Source organism: Myodes glareolus, chromosome 17 (assembly GCF_982192425.1).
Source record: "Myodes glareolus chromosome 17, mMyoGla1.1, whole genome shotgun sequence".
Classification (NCBI taxonomy): Eukaryota; Metazoa; Chordata; class Mammalia; order Rodentia; family Cricetidae; genus Myodes; species Myodes glareolus.
In genome coordinates, this window is record NC_142042.1 from 63,606,873 (window position 1) to 63,624,412 (window position 17,540).

A 17,540-nucleotide genomic window follows, 5' to 3' on the forward strand; every position below is an offset into this window, starting at 1 on the left:
GAGTTATTGGAGGTAGTGTTGGCAATGTTGGATTCCTTTGGTTGTGATTTTCCTTCTAATAGTCTCTGTAAGGCTGGATTAGTAGCTACGTATTGTTTAAATTTGTTTTTATCCTGGAATATTTTGTTTTCTCCGTTGAGACTGAATGATAGCTTAGCTGGGTATAGTAGTCTGGGTTTGCATCCATGCTCTCTTAGTTTCTGCAGTACCTCTACCCAGGATCTTCTGGCTTTCATGGTTTCCATAGAGAAGTCCGGTGTAAGCCTGATAGGTTTACCTTTATAAGTTACTTGACATTTTTCCTTTGCAGCTCTTAAAATTCTTTCTTTAATCTGTATGTTTTGTGTTTTGATTATTATATGGCGAGGAGATGTTTTTTTCTGATCCAGTCTATTCGGTGTTCTGTATGCTTCTTGAATTTTCATAGGAATATTGTCCTTTAGGTTGGGAAAGTTTTCTTCTATAATTTTGTTGAATATATTTTCTGGGCCTTTGATCTGCAGTTCTCCTTCTTCAATCCCTATTATTCTTAGATTTGGTTTTTTTATTGTGTCCCAGATTTCCTGAATGTTTTGTGAAGAGAATTTGTTGGATTTGCCATTTTCTTTGACCAGAGCATTTATTTTCTCTATGGTATCTTCAGAATCTGAGATTCGTTCTTCTATCTCTTGTATTCTATTGGTTATGCTTGATTCTGTAGTCTCCGTTTGTTTACCTAGGTTTTCCATATCCAGCCGGACCTCGTTTTGTGTTTTCTTCATTGTCTCCATTTCAGTTTTCAATTCTTGAACTGTTTCCTTTACCTCTTTGATTGTTTTTTCTTGGTTTCTCAGGGTCTCATTCACAGATTTACTTATTTCTTCAAACTTTTTGTTATATTTCTCATCTATTTCTATACTCATTTCTTCAAACTTTTTGTTATATTTCTCATCCAATTCTTTAAGGGACTCTATTGCTTTCATAATGGCACTTTTTTCCAGGTCTTCTGGGTTAAGGTGTTCAAGTCCTTCTATTGTAGGGTCCTTGGGATCTGGTGTTTTCATGTTGTTTTTCAGATTGTTGGATGAGGTCTTGTCTTGGCGTCTGCCCATCTCTTACTTCAAATGCTCTCTATTTGAACTTCTGGTACCAGGTCAGGTTCCCTTCTTGGGCAGGAACTTCACTGACAGAATGCCCACCTTTCCTCAGGCAGGCTATTGAAGCACAGGCACTCCCTCTTTCCGGGATGCACTTACAATGCAGGCCCAGCTTGCAAGGCAGGTGAGCTGGGGAAATTTTATGGCCCCAGGGGGAAGGGAGAAATATAGGAATTTATACCTGGATGGAAGCTGGGATGGCAGGCGGGAGGGGGGAGCCAGCATTGCAGGGTGACCTGGGTGTCTATGGGGTCTGGGAATGCCCAATCTCCTCCTCACAGGGATCCTGCCATGGGACGAAGCAAACTCACCCCTCCAATGGCCCTCTGCTAGAAGTCAGGGCCCCAGCTGGTCAGGAATGTGGCTGAGCTGGCACCTGGTCCACCTGTCCTCAGGTACCTTTAAGACCCAGGAACTGGCTCCAGCCGGGATGCGCCTACAACCCAGGTCCAGCTCGCAAGCCAGCTGAGCTGGTGAAATTTTATGGTATTGGCATAAGAACAGAGAAGTCGACCTATGGAATCGAATAGGAGACCCAGATATTAACCCACAAACCTATGAACACCTAATTTTCGACAAGTGAGCTAAAGGTATACAATGGAAGAAGGAAAGCATCTTTAACAAATAGTGCTGGCATAACTGGATGTCAACCTGTAAAAGAATGAAAGTAGATCCATATCTATCACCATGCACAAAAATCAAGTCCAAATGGATTAAAGACAGCAACATTAATCTGTCCACTTTGAACCTGATAGAAGAGAAAGTGGGAAGTAGTCTACAAGATATAGGCACAGGAAGCCTCTTCCTAAGTAGGACCCTAGTAGCAAGGACAATAAGAGAAACAATGAAAAAATGGGATCTACTGAAACTGAGAAGCTTCTGTAAAGCAAAGGACACAGTCAGGAAGACAAAAAGGCTGCCTTCTGACTGGGAGAAGATCTTCACCAACCCCTCAACAGACAAAGGTTTGATCTCCAAAATATACAAAGAACTCAAGAAAATAGACATTAAAACTCTAATTAACCCAATTAAAAAATGGGGTACTGAACTAAACAGAGAATTCACAACAGAAGAACTTCGAATGGCTAAAGAGCACTTAAGGTCATGCTCAACCTCCTTAGCGATCAGGGAAATGCAAATCAAAACCACTTTGAGATACCATCTTACACCTGTCAGAATAACTAAAGTCAAAAACACCAATGATAGCCTATGCTGGAGAGGATGTGGAATGAGGGGAACACTTATCCATTGTTGGTGGGAATGCAAACTTGTGTAGCCACTGTGGAAATCAGTGTGGCGGTTTCTCAGGAAACTGGGAGTCAACCTCCCTCAGGACCCAGCAATTCCACTCTTGGGAATATACCCTAGAGATTCCCTAATATACTACAAAAGCATTTGTTCTACTATGTTCATAGCAGCACTATTTGTAATAGTCAGAACCTGGAAACAGCCTAGGTGCCCCTCAATAGAAGAATGGTTAAAAAAGGTGTGGAACATATACACATTAGAGTTTTACTCAGCGGTAAAAAACAATGACATCTTGAATTTTGAATACAAATGGATGGACATAGAAAACGCTTTACTGAGTGAGGTAAGCCAGACCCAAAAAGAGGAACACGGTATGTATTCACTCATGAGTGGATTCTAGCCATAATTAAAGGTCTTTGAGCCTATTATTCGTGATCCTAGAGAAGCTAATTAAGAAGATGAACCTGATGAAGATTATTTAGCTATCCGCCAGGAGGTAGGAAATAGACAAGAGTCCCAGGTAACCTCGGGTGCATGGGGGGGGGTGGGAGGGTTGTTGGAAGGGGAGAGGGTTAGAGAGAAGGGAGTAGGGGAGGAATGGGGAAAGCTTGGTGGACCGGGATGGGCAGGAGCAACGAAGGATGAATATGGGATCAGGGAAGTATATATTTCAACTAAGGGAGTCATTTTAGGGTTTACAGGAGACTTGATTATATATGGGATCCCAGGTCCAAGGAGAGATCCCCAGATTTTTCTTTGGACAGAGGAGAGGGTGCCTGAACCGGCCTTGGCCCATAACCATACTGATGAATATTTTGCTTATCACCATAGATCCTTCATCTGGCGAAGGATGGCGACACAGACGGAGACCCACATTGGAGCACCGGACTGAGCCCCCCAAGGTCCAAATGAGGAGCAGAGGAACGAAGAAAATGAAAAAGGAAATAAGGACTGTGAGGGATGCTAGCACCCACTGGTACAAGGGAACGGATCTAATGAGAGTTTACCAAGGTCAGTTGAACTGGGACTGAACGAGGACGTGATCTAACCAGATTCTCTGAATTTGGCCGGATTCTCTGAATGTGGCTGGCCTGAAGTCTTTCTGAAAAGCCATTGACTATGACACTGGGACTTGTTTCCTCTGCATATACTGGATTTTGGGGATCCAGTCTGTTTGGATACTCACCTTTCTGGACCTGGAGGGAGGGGGGAGGAACTTGAACTTCCCACATGGCAGGAAACCCTAACTGCCCTTAGGGACGAAGAGGGAGGAGGATAGGGAGTGGGGGGAGTGGGAGGGTGGAAATGGAAACTTTTATAATTTAATAAAATTACTTTCAAAAAAAACTCTAATTAACCCATTTAAAGAATGGGGTACTGAACTAAACAGAGAATTCTCAACAGAAGAAGTTCAAATGGCCAAAAGATACTTAAGGTCATGCTCAACCTCCTTGGCCATAAGGGAAATGCAAATCAAAACAAGTTTGAGATAACCTCTTAGACCTGTCAGAATGGCTAAAATCAAAAACACCAATGATAGCCTATGCTGGAGAGGATGTAGAGTAAGGGGAACACTCATCATTGTTGGTAGGAATGCAAACTTGTGCAATCACTTTGGAAATCAGTGTGGCAGTTTTTCAGGAAACTGGGAGTCAACCTACCTCAGGATTCAGCAATTCCACTCTTGGGAATATACTCAAGAGATGTCCAATCATACTACAAAAGCATTTGTTTAACTATGTTCATAGCAGCACCATTTGTAATAGCCAGAATCTGGAAACAACCTAGGTGTCCCTTAATAGAGGAATGGGTAAAGAAGGTGTGGCACATATACACCTAGAGTTCTACTCAGTGGTAAAAAAAATCACATCTTGAATTTTGCATGGAAATGGATGGAAATAGAAAACACTTTACTGAGTGAGATAACCCAGATCCAAAAAGAGGAATAGGGCATGTACTCATTCATAAGTGGATTCTAGCCATAAACAAAGGACATTGAGCGTATAGTTTGTGACCCTAGAGAAGCTAAATAAGAAGGTGAACCCAAAGAAAAACATATATCTATCCTCCTGGATATTGGAAGTAGACAAGATCACTGGGCAAAAGTTGGGAGCAAGAGGATGGTGTGTGATGGGGGGAAGGGGAGATGGGTAGAGAGAAGGGAGAAGGGGAGGATTGGGGACACCTTGGGAGAATGGGATGGTTGAGATGGAGGAAGGGTGGATAAAGGAGCAGGGAAGAAAATACTATAATTAAGGGAACCATTTTAACGTTTGTAACATGAAGGGTCCTGGTTGTTGGGGGTTTTGGTCTCTACCTGGTACCCCATAGCCAGAAAGCCCCAGAGAAAATCAACCATATAGAAATCAGGCTATTTATTAGTTTTTATGACCATATAGGGGTCAGGCTATTTATTAGTTTTCATGACATATCTTACCCCATTATTTTGATCTATTTTAGCCATGTGGTTCAGTATCTTTTTTGGTGGGGTAGATCATATCCTGCTGTTCTGGTGATCTGGGCAGGAGTGTGAGGAATCAGCTTTCTCCTTCCCAGAATTTTCCTGTTCTCCTTGCATCATTTATACTTTTTGTCTGTTTTCTTTTTCTTTTTCTTTTTTTTTGTGCCTATAGCTCCTGCCAGGCCAATCAGCATTTATTTAAAACTTGATTGACAGATTATAGACAATTATGGTGCGGGAGAATTGTCTGTATTCTGTCAATCATGTTTTAAATAAATGCTGATTGGCCAGGCAGGAGGTGTAAGTGGGAAAACCAGACAGGAAATGGAAATCATGCAAGAGAGCAGAAAAATTTTGGGAAGGAGGAAACTGATTACTCCCACTCCTGCCCAGATCACTGAAGCACCAAGATGTGATCTGCCCCCCTGAAAACAGGTACTGAGCCACATGGCTAACATAGATCAAAAAAATGGGTTAATCAAGATGTGAGAGTTAGCCAATGAGAGGCTAGAGCTAATGGGCCAATTGGCTTATAATTTATGGAGACCTATGTATGTTTTTCTTTGGAGCTAAACAGCTATGGGAACTGGACAGGACCAAAAACCCCAACAAACAAGTCGCCTTCATGTTACAAAGGTTGGCAAGAGACATGGCTCTAGAGGGGTTCCCAGGTGTTCAAGGAGATGTCCCCAGCTAGGTCCTTGGACACCAGAGGGGAGGGTACCTGAACTGTCCTTATCCCATAGCCACACTGATGAATATCTTGAATATCACCATAGAACCTTCATCTGGCAATGGATGGAGATAGAGACAGAGACCCACATTGAAGCACGGGACTGAGCTTCCAGGGTACAGATGAGGAGCAGAAAGAGGGAGAACATGAGCAAGGAAGTCAGGACCACGAGGGGTGCGTCCACCCATGGAGACGGTGGGACTGATCTAATGGCAGCTCACCAAGGCCAGCTGGACTGGGACTGAACGAACATGTGGTCAAACTGGACTCTCTGAATGTGGCTGAAAATGAGGGCTGACTGGGAAGCTGAAATTAATGGCACTGAGTTTTGATTCTACTACATGTACTGGCTTTTTGGGATCTTAATCTGTTTGGACGCACACTTTCCTACACCTGGATGTAGGGGGGAGGGCTTGGATCTCCCACAGAGAAAAAAACAGAGGCTGGTGCTCTCATCACCACTCTGGTGCAGAACTCGAAGTACAGATGGAAACAAACCATCTTTTCCATGGACTTGGGTGACCTGGTCACTCCTTCATCAAATTGCCAGGAACACCTTCCAAGAATTAGAATGGGGGTCTCATGGCACATCTGCTCTTCCCTCTGGTCCCGTTTCAATACAGACCCTGTGCAGGTACAATTTTCAAATTACTGATTCACAATTACACATAAATAGAAACATAATACACAAACAGACAGACATAAAAGTGAGCTCATTTATACCTCCAACTGGGTCTGGAGTGGGTCTGGGAGAGACTTGATTCCCAGTCAGGGAACCAAATGTTAGACCATGAAGTCCAACTACCAGAAGGAGTCACACCAAGAGACCATCTCTCATACCACAGTTGATGTAAAAGCATGAGGATTTTCTCAATTCTGTCATGACAGGTTCTTTCAGCATGCGAGAAGCCAGAAAGACCCCAAATAGCTGGTACAGGCTATTTTTAAAGCAAAGAGCCACAAAAGGAAGGGTGTGGGGGGGGCTTGTTTTTTAATTATTATGATTGACTTATTCAAAGGGCTATTACTAATAATTGGCTAGAGAGAGGTTGCCAGCTCAGGTGAGGTAAGAGGAAACATCTGAGGGTCAGTTTTCCTCTTTCCCAGGAACTGAGTCAACACCTAAGGGTTATTTTGCCCATATTCAATAACTGAGTTCTATTTGGTGAACATTTACAAGGACTCAAGGACATGATGAAAAGTTCCCAACATTTTAGTACGTGCATGTGTAGTTGTTATGTCCTTGGTTCCCAGGGGCAGGTACTACTGCTGTGAGGCTTCAAATTGGTCACAGAGTTGTCAGAAAGTCTTTATTAAAACACAAATCATATACCACTATAGAATTTGATAGAATTCAGAGGAGGATAAATTATCATATTCTCAATATCTAATGACAGATCCACAGGTCAAGAAGAGAAAGTTTGAATTCTTAATGAAATAATCCCCTTCTCCTTTTTCAGAACCAATAAATGATATTTTTCAAAGCCGAGTCAATCAACACACTGCCAGGTGCAGTTTTTTCCCCCCTAGGCCTCCATGTCTCACTTTCCACAAAAGCATGATGGTTTCTCATCCACTCTGCCACTGTCAGTGCCTAGAGAAGCTAAATAAGAAGATGAACCTGATGAAGATTATTTAGCTATCCGCCAGGAGGTAGTAAATAGACAAGAGTCCCAGGTAACCTCAGGTGCATGGGAGGGTGGGAGGGTTGTTGGAAGGGGAGAGGGTTAGAGAGAAGGGAGTAGGGGAGGAATGGGGAAAGCTCAGTGGACTGCGATGGGGGGAGGGAGGATGGATAAATATGGGATCAGGGAAGTATATATTTCAACTAAGGGAGTCATTTTAGGGTTTACAGGAGACTTGATTATATATGGGATCCCAGGTCCAAGGAGAGATCCCCAGATTGTTCTCTGGACAGAGGAGAGGGTACATGAACCGGCCTTGGCCCATAACCATACTGATGAATATTTTGCTTATCACCATAGATCCTTCATCTGGCGGAGGATGGTAACACAGACGGAGACCCACATTGGAGCACCGGACTGAGCCCCCCAAGGTCCAAATGAGGAGCAGAAGGACGAAGAAAATGAAAAAGGAAATAAGGACTGTGAGGGATGCTATCACCCACTGGTACAAGGGGACGGATCTAATGAGAGTTTACCAAGGTCAGTTGAACTGGGACTGAACGAGGACGTGATCCAACCAGATTCTCTGAATGTGGCTGGATTCTCTGAATGTGGCTGGTCCGGAGTCTTTCTGAAAAGCCATTGACTATGACACTGGGACTTGTTTCCTCTGCATATACTGGATTTTGGGGATCCAGTCTGTTTGGATACTCACCTTTCTGGACCTGGAGGGAGGGGGGAGGAACTTGAACTTCCCACAGGGCAGGAAACCCTGACTGCCCTTAGGGACGAAGAGGGAGGAGGAGAGGGAGTGGGAGGAGTGGGAGGGTGTTGGGAGGAGGGGCAGAAATGGAAACTTATATAATTTAATAAAATTACTTTCTAAAAAAAAATCCTGGGGGTGAAAGCCCCCTGGCCTCTCTCTACCTCTTGACTTGGCCTGGATCGAGCATTTCCCACGGGTAGGAGTCTGTGTAAGTTTTTCCTTCTGTTTTATTAAAGCTGTATCTTTTGTAAGATAGTCTGGGGACTTTTCATTACCGATCGCCCTGCGGCATCAAATCCCATATTCCATCTGATGGGACAAAAAAATAAATCAAAGCAGTCTAACAACACGGTAGAAGTTGTATAAAGTATAATAGATTCCAGGGGTGCTCCTCCCCCTATCGGCCCTTCAACTCCTTTACAGATGTGTTGAAGCCAGGCCTAGCAGCTTTAATTCCCAAATTCACTGTAAATTCACCCCAGAGCCCACAGTATAAACAGGTGTCATTCATAACAATTCTGACTGCTGCTACCAGAAGACATATGTATGTCGCCCCAACAGGATTCAAAGAGTTCATCAGGCATTTGTTTGTTGTTTCCAGGCTAAGACCATGTGCAGAAGCCAGGGAGACACTTTCTTCAGCCACCAAGTGAGGATAGGAGTCAACCACTGTCTTCCAGCTCGAGGTCTGAAAAACCTCCGAAGCACGAGCTGTAATGAAATCCATTGCCTGAGTTTTCAACTGCACTGCACGGTGGAGGTCAGCCAGGAAGAGAGTGTGGGCAGCATTCTCCACAGAGAGGTCCCTGCAGAGGGCCCTCTCACACATGACCTTCAAATGCTCCAGGCCATACCTGTCAGCAGCTGCAAGCACAGCATCTGCCATGTTGTGGAGGTCAGGTTCCTTCCCGGTGTAAATGAAGCCCATCATTGCCTTGAAGACTTCAGGTTCCAGGTCATGAATCTCAATGTGATTCTTTCTGCTCTCCTCCATGTCATGTTCAAACATGGCTCTGAAAACTGGAGAGCGAGCAGCTAAGATGGCCTTGTGAGCCCGGAATTCCTGGCCATCTACCACCAGGCAGCAGTCTGTGAAGCTGGAATTCTCCCACAGCTCTCCTAGATCATCTACCAGTGTGCACCTTGGAATGTCAATCCCTGGCTGCGTGTTCTGCTCAGAGATGCTGATGCAGTCCTGAACCACGCTCACCTCACAGCAGAATGTGAGTTTGTCATCTGGGAGAAGAAAATGTCGATTGTACAAAAGGAAATCTTTAAGGATGAACTTTGTTAAACCGAAGCTTTCGTTTTGGTCAAACTTGGTGACTCTTTGCCTATACATGATTTGTGATTTCTCTCCGTTAGCATTTATGATCCCAAAGTGGAAATTTGCCCATACAGGGCTCTTTGGAGAGCTAAGCAACCCTAGGTAAACTGACAGGCACCCTCTGCTTTCCTCATCGATTCCATTCAGGTATGCTTTCATATACCATTTCTGCTTGTCATTGGCTCCAGGTGAGAAAGTGGAGCTTTTAAAGTCTTTCCCCAAGACTCCCTCCAAGCAAAAAGAGAAGTTGCTGATGGTTCATCTGTAGGAGAATTCCTGACTCGGATCTGTGTGTAGCCGCTGCTCCCAGCTGCCAGGTCTTCTGACATATCTGCTGCTGGGAGTGTGAAGATTTACCTGGAGTCAAAAAGGACAAGGTTATTTTCTTCTTCAACCTGGGGGGGGTCACAATAACAGAAAATATTTTAGATTTTTAGTTTCTGTTTTTCTATCTGTTCCCTCTTCTATGAGGTTAGAAACTTTGGTCTTTCTGAAATTCTATACATATTGATCTATGAGATTCAAAGAAGACAGTCTAGAGTACTAGGCATTCTTTCTTACATCACTCCATCTTTTCTAGATTAAATATTATGTAAGAAGGTGATTAGTTTTGACAATTCTAAACAACTTTTGATAATTTGGAACATTTTATACACTCTTATATCGCAAAGTGTTGTATTACGGTTCTCTAAAGGAACAGAACACATAGAATGAATCTCTCTAATGAAGGAGAGTGATTCATTAAAATGATTTAGGGCTGCAGTCCTACTAATCCCACAAAGGCTATCTGTGAAGGGAAAGTATAAGATCTCAGTACTTACTAAGTCCCAGAGGTCTGACGGGTTGACTATTCCTCAGTCTATGCTGGAATTCCAAAGATGATTCTCTACTGCCAGAGAAGGAAAGGACTTGCTGCAAGGGGAGGGCAAGCAGCAAAGGGCAGCAGCTTCCTTCTTCCCTGTCCTTTTATATGCTTACAACAGAGGGTGTGGCCCAGTGTAGGGTGTGTCCTCCTGGCTTGAGATCTGGATTAAATGTGTGTGTCTTCTGGCATCAATTCCAAATTAAAAGTTTGTATTTTCCTCAGTGGGCCTGAGGAAGCAAGCGCCATGGGAGCAGAAGCCAGGAGCCAATCCAGTCTCAAGAGCCAGTCCACTCATGGGACACTGTGGGATCAGAATTGAGCCAGTGACCTGACCCAGAGTCAGTGATCCCCATTGGAATAGGATGGGGACTGGACCAGGTACCTAGGACAGGGTGGGCCTGAGGAATTAAGCTCCATGGGAGCAGAAGACAGGAGCCAATCCAGTCCCAAGACACTGGCAGACCAGGATTGAGCCAGCATCCTGATTCTCTGTCTCTCTCTCTCTCTCTGTCTCTCTATTTCTCTGCATGTGTGTTTGTATTTGTGTCTGTTTGTATGCCTTTCTATTTGTTTCAGTCAGTTTATTTTGCTGTAATGACCAAGACTTTCTCTGGTATGTGGACAATCCTGTTGATTAAGACCCATGCCTCTTCCTGATGGGGACCTGAATCCTTTTGGCTGTGCCAGGTCCTCCAGAGAACCACTTATCTGAAATAAAAGCCCCACCTGCCCCATTTCTGGAATGATGCTGTATAGAAACAAATACTCCTCTTGAGCCCCAGTGGGCTCAAGCCTAGGTTTCCAGTTCTGTCCTGTTTCTATAAATCCTGGTCTGGATCTCCTCCTGTAGAAGTCCCTGGACTGGAGTTGAGCCTGTTCTCATAGAGATCACTGACTCTAGATCTGGTTACTGGGTCAATCCTGATTTGCCAGTGTCCCGGGACTGGGTTGGCTTCTGGGACTGGATTTGGTCCTGGCTTCTGCTCCTGGTTGAGCTATTTGCTCTCTGTCCTAGGAAGCTGGTTCTGTCCCACTCCAGTTCTGGTGGTGATCTCTGACTCTGAGTCAGGTCTCTAGCTCAATTCTGATCCACCAGTGTAGCTGGGACTGGATTTTCCCCAGGCTTCTGCTCCCAGTGAAGCTTATTTCCTCAGGCCCTTTCTGTTACAGGTAGCTCAGCCAGAGCTACTTTTGTGGATTTGTTGCCAAGGGTGGAGTTCCTTGCCTGGGAGCAAATGTGGCCTAAGTTACCTGCTTTGACCTGTAACTGTAAATCCTGGTCTGGATTCCCTCCTGTAGAAGCCCCTGGGTTGGAGTTGGACCTGGAAAGTTTTCTGGTTCTGGTCTACTGCCTCGGAGGTCCCAAGTTAGGATGCGCCTGAACCCGAATCCTCAGAGGACCTGCTTACTTCTTCAGAGATCTTAGACTCATGCTCGGACCCACAGGGGTTCCAGGTCCCTACCTATTCCCTTTGATGTCCCAGACCAATGCCCAGACCCACAGAGGTCCTGGCTCAGGCCTACTCTCTCTGACGACCCAGACTCATGCCTGGCCCTACCAAGACCTCTGCTTCCTGCCAATTCCCTCGGAAGTCCCAGGTTTACTCACACCCAGACCAGCAGAGGTCCTGGTTCAGGCCTAGTTCCTGGGAGGTCCTAAATTCATGCCCAGACCCACTGGGGTCCTGGCTTAGGTCTACTCCCTTGAAGATCCCAGATTCACATCCGGACCCTCAGCGATCTCTGGATTTGGCTCACTGGCGAGTGGTTTCTCCCCTCTACCTGTTCCAGTTGAGATCGCTGACTCTAGATCTGGTCACTGGCTCAATTCTGATCCACCAGTGTCCCAGGACTGGGTTGGCTTCTGGGCTGGATTTCCTCCTGGCTTCTGCTCCCAGTGGAGCTTGTTTCCTCAGGCCTTCTCTGTCTAAGGTCTTCCTGATTCAGCAGTAGCAAAAAAGAAAAAAGGAAAAAAAAAGAAAATAGAAAACTCATGCAATTTCAAAATGGTGGCTTCGAGGAATGTGCTACCAAGTGTGAACTCTGGGTCTTTCAGGAAGCTGAGCATTTAAATGGGGTTTGTGAACAGTGTGTTACTAACTGCTTAATGGTGTGACATAGACCCACTCTATGCCAGAAACTGGGCAGCATGCATAGCTGGTCAAGAAGTGACACAGATCTGCACCATATTGAATTGGGTGGAACCAAAAGGCAAAGCAGTCTTAGCCCTAGTAATGCAGTTTAGCTTTTTAAGAAGTGTTTGTAGACAGAGAAGGATTTCAGATACCCAATAGGACAGGTTCAGACATAAAAGACCTGTAAATGAGAAACATAGTGTTTTAAAAAAATGTACAACATAGGCTTGGGAAAGAGAAGAAGAAGAGTAAAGAGACAGAAAATGTACTACAAAAGAGGGCAGGCAGATATAGATTAAAGGAGTAAAGATAATAAAATAAATATGAAAGTTGTAGAAAATAATAGAGTAAGAAAAATAAGCCATGTAAAGATGAAATATACACAGATAGTCTGGATTATGTATATTATTATATTTTATTTAAAGTTTTCGACTGCAGAGAAACATTTGATTCTGGGGACCTCTAAGCTAAACCAACATAAATATTTTAAACGTATCTTGACCTCAGAATTTGAGACTAAGGAGTTGTTCCTGTGGAAAAGAAATTCTTCTTTTGTGGATTTTGCCCAATCTAATGTGGCTTGATGGACTAAGGCTGCCCAAAAAGTCTCTGTAAACACCCCCCAAAATTACTTTTCCCAACAAAAAGCAGGAAGCCTTTGAAGATAACTATTCCCAAATCCCCAAATATTGTTTATAAATTTTTCTTACATTTAGAGGGGGATGTGATATAGAGATTTACATTGGTATGAATCTTGATTTATTGAAACAAATTTAAGTTTAATATTGTTATATGTATATTTCTTCGATTGATTAAGGTATTATGTTTGTAAAGAGTATTTAAAAATGTAATTTATAATTAAGAAATATAGGTTAACAGGGTTATCTATAATAGTCAAGCTTGTAGTCATACTATTTAGGTTTTCTAGATATGTAGAGATACATTTCAGTTAGGTAGGAATTCTTCAAATCTTTCAGAGACCTTCAGAAGATGCATTTAAAATGTTTTAAGAGCTTAAGACTTTTCATATCAGTGAGACACATGTGCTCATGGCAGCACTAATCTACTTCAAGAGGAAGATGGGCATTAAAGAGGCTTCTTATGAAATATGTTCACCATTTGGTCAAGAAACTGATTTTGACTGGAAAGCTTGATAAACTGGACATATAGAACAGAAAAATGACTACCAAACTTGCATGGTCCTTCGGGGTTTCTGCTTCATGAAAGAGTCTGCTAGACATTCTGCAGGACACAGAAGAAAGTGACTGACAAACTGACAATATAGGTGGAACTGTCTTTGAAATTTCCTGCTTCATGAAAAAGTCTGCAGTGTCTGTGGGCCACTAGACTGATGATTGGTGCCCATAATGTTACAGAAGAACTTTGAGTGACTGTGAAGACAGTGAGATGTCTCTGTCAATTCTAAAGTTTTGGACATTTCTTACCATGCGAGGGTCTGTTTACTTAGGTAAACACTTAGGTGACACTGCAGTGTCAGAGGTCTTTCTTCCTTCTTAGTCGTTACTATTCGCAGAGTAGAACATGACCCATCATGTTTTTATGAAAATTGGGAAGAACGAGGGAAGTGGGTTGTCATAGTCCATCTGACAGAGAATTGGTTTTGGTCCAGGTGGGCAAATGTCTCATTTGTAGTGAAAATTTTTCAGAGGATTGATGCATGAAGAATTCACATTCTCTAGGGCATGGAATCTCAATCTTCCTAATTCTGGGACCCTTTAATAGAGTTCCTCATGTTGTGATGATCCCCTACCATAAAATTATTTTCTTGCTCCACAGAACTGTAATTTTGCTACTATTATGAATCATAATGAAGATATCTGACATCCATGATATCTGATATTCCAACTTTGAAAGTATCCTTAGACCTCCATAGAGCTAAGAACTCACATGTTACAAACTGTAAGCTTCCGCACTTTTCTGTGGACACCCGAACCTTGAAACAGGCGCGCGCTTTCCTGACTCGAGCCCACGAGAACGGACGCATGTCCTAGGGGTTTGAACAGACGACATACACACAAAGAGACCGGCTCATCTGCCAAAGAGCAAGTGGCAAATGGCAGCTTTATTAAGCATAAGTCAGATATATATACTGTGGGGCAAAAATCCCCCATCAGGATCAAGGAAAGAGAAAAGTCAGGGGGCCGCACCCAAGGTCGGAGAGCAGCTGAACAGAGAAGAGAGGAACCTTTCCTTCTCTGACCAGGGAACCTTGCCTGCAGGCGAGAACCTTGCTTGCAGGTGGAATTACCATGACAGTAGAGGGAGAGTTCTCTCTAAGCTACACCCTTGGGCCGTAGGTGAAATTAACATAACAGGAGAGGGCAGTTCTATGCTACACCCTCAAGCTGATGCAGTGGAACCAGGAAGCAGAACAGCCCTGCAAAGCGCCTCGGGAAAAGTGGGGAACTTGTGTACCTACAAGTCTCCCCTTAAATATATATAAATATGATGACTAGCAGCTGTCTTAGGCATGTCGGTCGTTGGGTTAGGTCCCTAAACTCGTCTACGGGAATGTGTTCAGGTCCAAACGCACCCCCTGTCTTAGGCGAGACCGCCCCCCCGTGCAATAAACCCGTCATTGCTTACTAGTCATACATTGAATCCAGCCATATTTATGCTGAAAGATGCTCCGAGACGAATGCCTGCTAGGGCCAGGCCGTGGCGGACCTGAAGCCATTGGCCAAGTCAAGATGTTCCAGCATACACATGAGCAATCCTGGAAGAGACTGTGCTTGCACAGTGTCTGAAATGTTTCGCTCTGAATAGAGCCCTTTTGAGTAAGGCTACGGCACCAGCAAATGGGACCCCTGGAATGATCAACCATACTAAATTAAAGCCAATTAGCAATTTTGTATTCCGGGGTCCGAGAAAAGCAGCAAAATCCTAACCAGCGACCAGCAGAGGTCAAAATCCACACCCAGTTTGTAAAGATCAACAAAAGCATCCAATCGAGAATTTAAATTAATTCGAATGTCCATGGTATTTCTGTCTGACCTGCAAGGTTCCGCCGTGAGTACTCAATGCTGCAATCTAGGGTAGGGGAAGTAGCTGCTTCCCCTCAGGGGGTAGAGCAGCCTTGGCTAAACAGGCAGATCAAGGCAGAGCAAAGATGGGAAGCTGGGAAAGGGGCAAAGGCAGGCGCTGGATCATCTCTCAGGAATCTGTCATCTTCCTCGCTGCCTCTGCCGCACCCGCGGGGTCTCTTGATCTCGCCTTGTCCTCAGGTCTCTGAATAGCGGAATCCACGGTCCGCACCAGACATTTAGGGACCCAAATGGATTGTTTTGCATCCTGTGGAAACACATAAACAGCTCCTCTACCCCAAATTAATGCATGAACTGGACCATGTTACATATTGGGAGTAACAAATACTCAGAACAAAACTTAGCTCAGCCAGTATTGACGTTGGCTGGTCTTGAACTTAGAGACCTGTAGGTCTCTGCTCCAAAGAGCAAACTTCATTGGCCTGTGCCATTGCAACCGGCCTAAATATTGGACTGCATAGCGAACCCCAAAACATCCTTTAGAATTAGTTTTGCCTGGAACTTTTCCAGGGGCAGAAAATAATTATCTGATCCAGTATGTGAGCACTTATACAACTGGATAGGATTATTAAAATTGTTATCTTTATGGGGGCACATTGTCTCCCGCCAACATTTTGAGAAATAATTAATAGGATCGACATATCTGCTTACAGATGTGGAAATCTTTGTCAGTCATCAAGCCATACAGAAAACATTAGGACTCCAGAAATAGTCCTCCAAAGAACAATTAAATAAATTAAAATATACGCAATAAATCTAAACTGAAAACTCTCAATGGACAAACTTAAAAATGACTGAAAGACATTTTGAAAAATCCTTAAGCATGACATCTTTAATCATTGGAGAAATGTGAATCAAAATAACTTTTGAGACTATCTTATTTTAAATGACATGACCAAGATCAAACATTGTTCACAGTTTATACTTAAGAGAAACCTGTTTTCCTGCTCCTAGCCTGGAGCCCTCTAAAAACGTGTAAGCAACCTTTCTTTAGAAAGGAAAACATTAGATTTAAAACCAGACAACTGTTTCTTACAACAACCTCTTTAACTCTGATTTACCCGGGGTATTCACCATTTTTTAATTATCTCTTATTTAATTATATCTCAATCCACAATGCATCCTGGCCACACAACAGGATGACCCAGTCCACGATCCTCATCTTTCCGATCTCGTCTACGAGTCTCGGCGGAGGGTGTCCAGGTTGAATGAAATCCATAGAGCATGAGGTTGAGGAGAAACAGCAGCTTGCTTATTGCTCTGCTGGGGCTAGCTTTTTACCATGGCACCAAATGGAGAGCCACGGAGGGACTCTCACCTGACCCCAGCAGGGATCAAGGAATAATCACCTGCACTCAAACTTCCTCATCCAACTCCAGGAGTGGAGGGAAGTTATGATTCTTTGTAGATAAGCTCCTCAAACGTATATCTTTGTCCTGGAATAACTCTGTAGACCAGGCTGTCCGTGAACTCATAGAGTCCCACAGTCTCTGCTTCCCCAATGCTGGAATTAAAGGCGTGTGCTACAACACCTTGAACTCATAGAGATGTCTCTGCTTCCCAGGCATTGGGATTAAAGGTGTGTACTACCACACCCAACTACTTTTTAAAGAACTTTAACTTTTAGCCTGCTTACATTTTTAACACATTGTAAACCAGTTAGAGGTTTTCTTCCTCTTAGAATCTCTCTTTACTGTATATTTCTCCTTTTTTGACTACATAAGTCTTTAATTTACTAAGCAATATGGAGACCCGTGGCTTTGACGGCTAGATCCAACCCGTTTTTTAGCTTTCTGTTGAGATGGAAAATCCTTGAGCTAGCAGCCTTAACGTTGTTTGCCGTTGCCCCAGGCTATTGGTTCGTCTTTGTTATCTAGAACATGGGCAACCTGCTGAAGCGGCGACCTGCTGAAGCAACTCTCCAGCTATGGCGCGCTTTTTGAGCTAGCCCAAAGGTAGCAACTGCCTGCCAGAAAACTGTAGGCTCGTGGCCTCTGTCAGCTTAAAGGCATTTGTGTCTGGCCCAGCCTTTGTCATGGGCGTGCGCAGCCTTTGCTCTGTAGGCGTTGTTCCGAGCCTCACATAAAGCTACATACAGCCTCTGATGTTAACCTGCCCTTAGCCCGCCCACTTGTGGCAGGCACCTTTTGGCACCGCGGCGTTCCGCGCCTTGGCCGCC

The 17,540-nt window shown here is 44.0% G+C and overlaps 1 protein-coding gene across 1 annotated transcript; it reads right to left on the reverse strand.

The window, feature by feature from the left end:
* Nucleotides 1–8,366: 8,366 nt before the first annotated feature.
* Nucleotides 8,367–9,625, reverse strand: LOC148119478 (speckle-type POZ protein-like). The gene is given in 2 exon segments (XM_087897413.1): nucleotides 8,367–9,577; nucleotides 9,580–9,625. Coding segments are annotated over 2 exon segments (1,257 nt in total).
* Between the last annotated feature and the right edge of the window lie 7,915 nt (nucleotides 9,626–17,540).